Here is a 3,447-nt window from a genome sequence, read left to right on the forward strand (position 1 = left end):
AGCCCTCTCCGGAAAAACTCTGCTACTTTTTCTTTTGACAAAGAGAGCTTTTTCTTCGATTTCATTTACATTTACATAGTAAAAGATGAAGCCACTCGCCCTACTAGCGGCTGTGGCCACGTCTCTTTTTTGCGTCCATTTACATAGTAAAAGATGAAGCCACTCGCCCTACTAGCGGCTGTGGCCACGTCTCTTTTTTGCGTCCATAAACAGTTCGCGCGCGCCACAGCGAGCGAGCGAAGGGAAAAAGGGTAAACGAGCCCGCGTCCCACCTGAATTGCCTCCCCCTCCCCCTTCTCCCACCTCAAGAACCCTAGCCTCCTCCTCCTCCTCCTCCCACCTCAGCCGCCTCCCCCCCTCCCCGCCCCCCGCGCGCATCCGTCCGCCCCGGATGCGGAGGCGAGCTTCCCGACGACGGCGGCGGCGTTGGATTCGATCTGCAGCCGTCTGCTTCATCCCGTTCTTCTCCAGCCGAACAGGGGCGAGTCCGTGGGGCGCCGCCGGATGGGGAAGGAAATGGAGCCCAGGGAGATGGGTGGCAGCGGCTCACGCACTCCCTCCCCGAGCGATGGTCCGGCGGATGGACCTGGGCATGCTGCGCCGCGGCGGTGTCCCCGGCTTTCCCAGGACGAGCAGTCCGTCGTGCCATCGGCGCCGTCCTCGCGTGCTAAGGTATGGATCCTCCTCCCTCTTCCCTTCCCTTGCCTCTCACCTGTTCTAACTTGTTTTGTTGTCCCCATCTTAGTAGGCACGCTAGCCACCTCCCTGCTCCGTGCCCCACACATCTGACCCCGCCGCTATGTTGGGATGATGTGCTACTGTGCAGGTACCAGTTTCTGCATTGTGTCTTCCCCTCTCAACTTCCTTGCCTCCCCACTCTCACTTTGAATTTGTGACCATATGTCCATACCTTGAATGCAATGGACGCAGAACAGTGCCTCGACAAACTACATGAGGTTGGGTTGTGTGATTGGACCCTGTTTGTGTGCCAGCAGGAAGGGACAAGCAAGAGAAAGTACTGCTATTCCACTGGATTTTACTTCCTTTGATTTCACCAAACTTTGTATTATTATTTTCTTCTGGTATAGTTCTGCCAATTTTTTTGCTTCAATTAGCACAGGAATAATGAAGTGATATTCATTCACTTGTTATCAGTTCACTATTTTGAAATGTGATCTTGCTTGTTACAGCCTGGTGAACAGTTTGCTCTTTTGCTGTCAAATACTTTGTTGTTGGCTTATTTTTGAATACAGATTGGATGCCTCGCTGCATGTTACTCCCAAGAGGTGGGCTTGCAGTTCTTATTTGGCTTATCTGTTTCAATAAGTTATTCAACACCGTACCTAGCACAGTCATTGGAAATAAGAAAAGTGCCCTCTCCTGACCAGCAACAACTAGATCCATTCGGGAATATTCCATTCTGAAAATGAGTATAAATTTGAGTTATTTTAGTTGTCTATTTAGAACATGATTTACCTAAATTCTGAAAGTACTGCATTTGCACTATACATATGATGCAGAAGATCTCACTCAAGAAGTGGCCAAACTGAGGTGCCAGGTGATTGGCATGCTTGAGGAAGAATACAAGCATTGGTGCTGCATTGAGCAACTGATGGTTCAAAAAAAAAAAATCAGCAGCTGGAGGTTCAGGAAGTGGAAAAGACCCCCCCCCCCCCCCCCCCAAAAAAAAACCCTGCAACTACGCCAGTTATATAGATGTATGTATAACTGAACTTGTTGCTGCATGAGATCATTATTTTAATTGTGAATCCAATTGTTCTTTATCACCAGGCCATGGTCCATCTTACCCTGAAATTAAAGCACAACCGTCTTTCTATTGCTTTTGTCTTTACAAGTGTGTCCCTGATGCCATGTTGTCCAAGATCAACATTTTGTAGCTTCCTTATATATGGCTTGCTCTCTTTCCACCATCATGAAACTTAATTTGATTTATATTCTGCAGGAGCTTATTCTTATTCTCCATTGCTTCTAATTTAAGTTCTGTTCTGCCTTGCTGGCCTTGAATTTATATTTTCAAATAAAAATTTTGTGCTAAGATTCTTTGCATTACCTCATTCAGGTCATGGGATCCAAGAAATTATGCATTCATGTTGTAGAATCTGAAATAGATTGGTGAGGTTTCGCCTCACACTTGAGAACCTATATTAAATACATGAATCCTCTTCTCTCCCTGGTTCAGATCAAATGTGGAGATCATTCGTTTTCCGCTATGACTACTATTTTCACCTCACAAATGGTCTTTCCTTTTGTTGATGTCTCGCCTCCTGTGTACTGATAGAGGCATAGAAATATGCATGTCTTGGATGAGAGAAATATGATTGTCCATGTATTTTGTATCTTGCACTTACCTCTTGCGATTAGTTTCCCTAAATATAAAAGATACGGTTTTCAGTCATATTGGTTTTTCGTCCTTTTTGGTAAAAGATTCAAAGTGTGTGTATAATCATTTATAGTAGATAGGATAGTGCATTCACTGAAAATTTGTGAAAGCGTAAGTTATCTTACTCAGGCTTGTGCTTTTGGATTGCAGTTCAAATTTCACCTCGGGTTGTAACAGAGAAGACCATTGTCGAGACATATTTAGAGGTGGTGAAGTTGTGGGGCTTATTTTGCTTTTTTGATTACATGACTAAAATAGTGTGTAGTTTTTTTGGAATAGCTAATGAGTTCTCACTTTAATTGTTCCCTGGAACACCATTTTTATTGGACTCATCGGTTGGTCCACAATGATAGTCAATTGTTTTATGATTTCCCATTGTAGTAGGTAGATGTTATGTTTTTTTTCTTATAGTTTCCCCTTCGATTCTCAATCTGGTCGCTGTTGAGGGTTATGTACCTATATGTATATGTCGGGATTCAGATACATGTGCTTGATTAATTCATTTATTTATTTCCTTGGTCCTTTTGGTGTTGCCATTGAATTAAGGAGTAGTAAGACACAAGACGGTGCTTAATTCTACCCTTAAAACCACATTGTAAATATCTATCGCCTGCTGGCCTACTACTGTAAATGGTTTGTACAGTTTGTTTTCCAATGGATTTAGTTACATGATGTTGGATTAGATGGCTGCCATTATGCAGCTCATTTTCAGTGCCTCAGGTGATGTTCTATATAAAATGGCGTAAAATGTGAAATTGGGAAATACTTTTGATATACTTTTGTAACACGGTGTTAATCCATTTTTGGTTTGTACATAGTTCTATTGGTTCGTCTCTAATTGTCCTGGCAGTATAAGAGTTCTGGTTTTCCAGAGGCTAGAACTTTGATGGATAGTTCTTAGTGTGATTCTATGGATACAGAGCCCAGGTAAATCACTTCTCATTGCCTGTTTTGTCGGTATCGATCGTCTATTATCTGTACAAGATTTGATCGAATGGTTCTGATGCCACAAAGTGACCGTGCTTTGTTAGTACGTATGTGAATAC

At 43.3% G+C, this 3,447-nt stretch overlaps 1 protein-coding gene across 18 annotated transcripts; it reads left to right on the forward strand.

The window, feature by feature from the left end:
• Window positions 1–215: 215 nt before the first annotated feature.
• LOC123046444 (uncharacterized) lies at window positions 216–2,915 on the forward strand. Of its 18 annotated transcripts, XR_006422319.1 has the most exons (6): window positions 225–672; window positions 746–826; window positions 931–1,286; window positions 1,521–1,718; window positions 2,081–2,133; window positions 2,552–2,915. XR_006422319.1 is itself a non-coding variant. In XM_044469816.1 (5 exons), exons 1-5 carry the CDS (start codon window positions 392–394, stop codon window positions 1,573–1,575), a joined length of 657 nt encoding a protein of 218 aa, XP_044325751.1. In that variant the 5' UTR covers window positions 216–391; the 3' UTR covers window positions 1,576–2,915. The 18 variants fall into 18 exon arrangements, 5 of the variants coding, with proteins under 5 accessions (XP_044325751.1, XP_044325753.1, XP_044325750.1 ...); XM_044469816.1 differs by having other exon boundaries at window positions 216–672; window positions 749–826; window positions 936–1,082; window positions 1,191–1,286; window positions 1,521–2,915; XR_006422325.1 differs by having other exon boundaries at window positions 219–672; window positions 749–826; window positions 936–1,015; window positions 1,191–1,286; window positions 1,521–2,915.
• The last annotated feature ends 532 nt before the right edge of the window (window positions 2,916–3,447 follow it).

Source organism: Triticum aestivum, chromosome 2B (assembly GCF_018294505.1).
Source record: "Triticum aestivum cultivar Chinese Spring chromosome 2B, IWGSC CS RefSeq v2.1, whole genome shotgun sequence".
NCBI lineage: Eukaryota > Viridiplantae > Streptophyta > Magnoliopsida > Poales > Poaceae > Triticum > Triticum aestivum.

Bases quoted from the DNA above. Each gene is read 5' to 3' on its own strand.
- LOC123046444 (XM_044469814.1), top strand. From the start codon at position 392: ATGCGGAGGCGAGCTTCCCGACGACGGCGGCGGCGTTGGATTCGATCT. The intron at 673-745 runs GTATGGATCCTC...TCCCCATCTTAG, and splicing joins CGCCGTCCTCGCGTGCTAAG to TAGGCACGCTAGCCACCTCC. The intron at 827-935 runs GTACCAGTTTCT...GACGCAGAACAG, and splicing joins GATGATGTGCTACTGTGCAG to TGCCTCGACAAACTACATGA.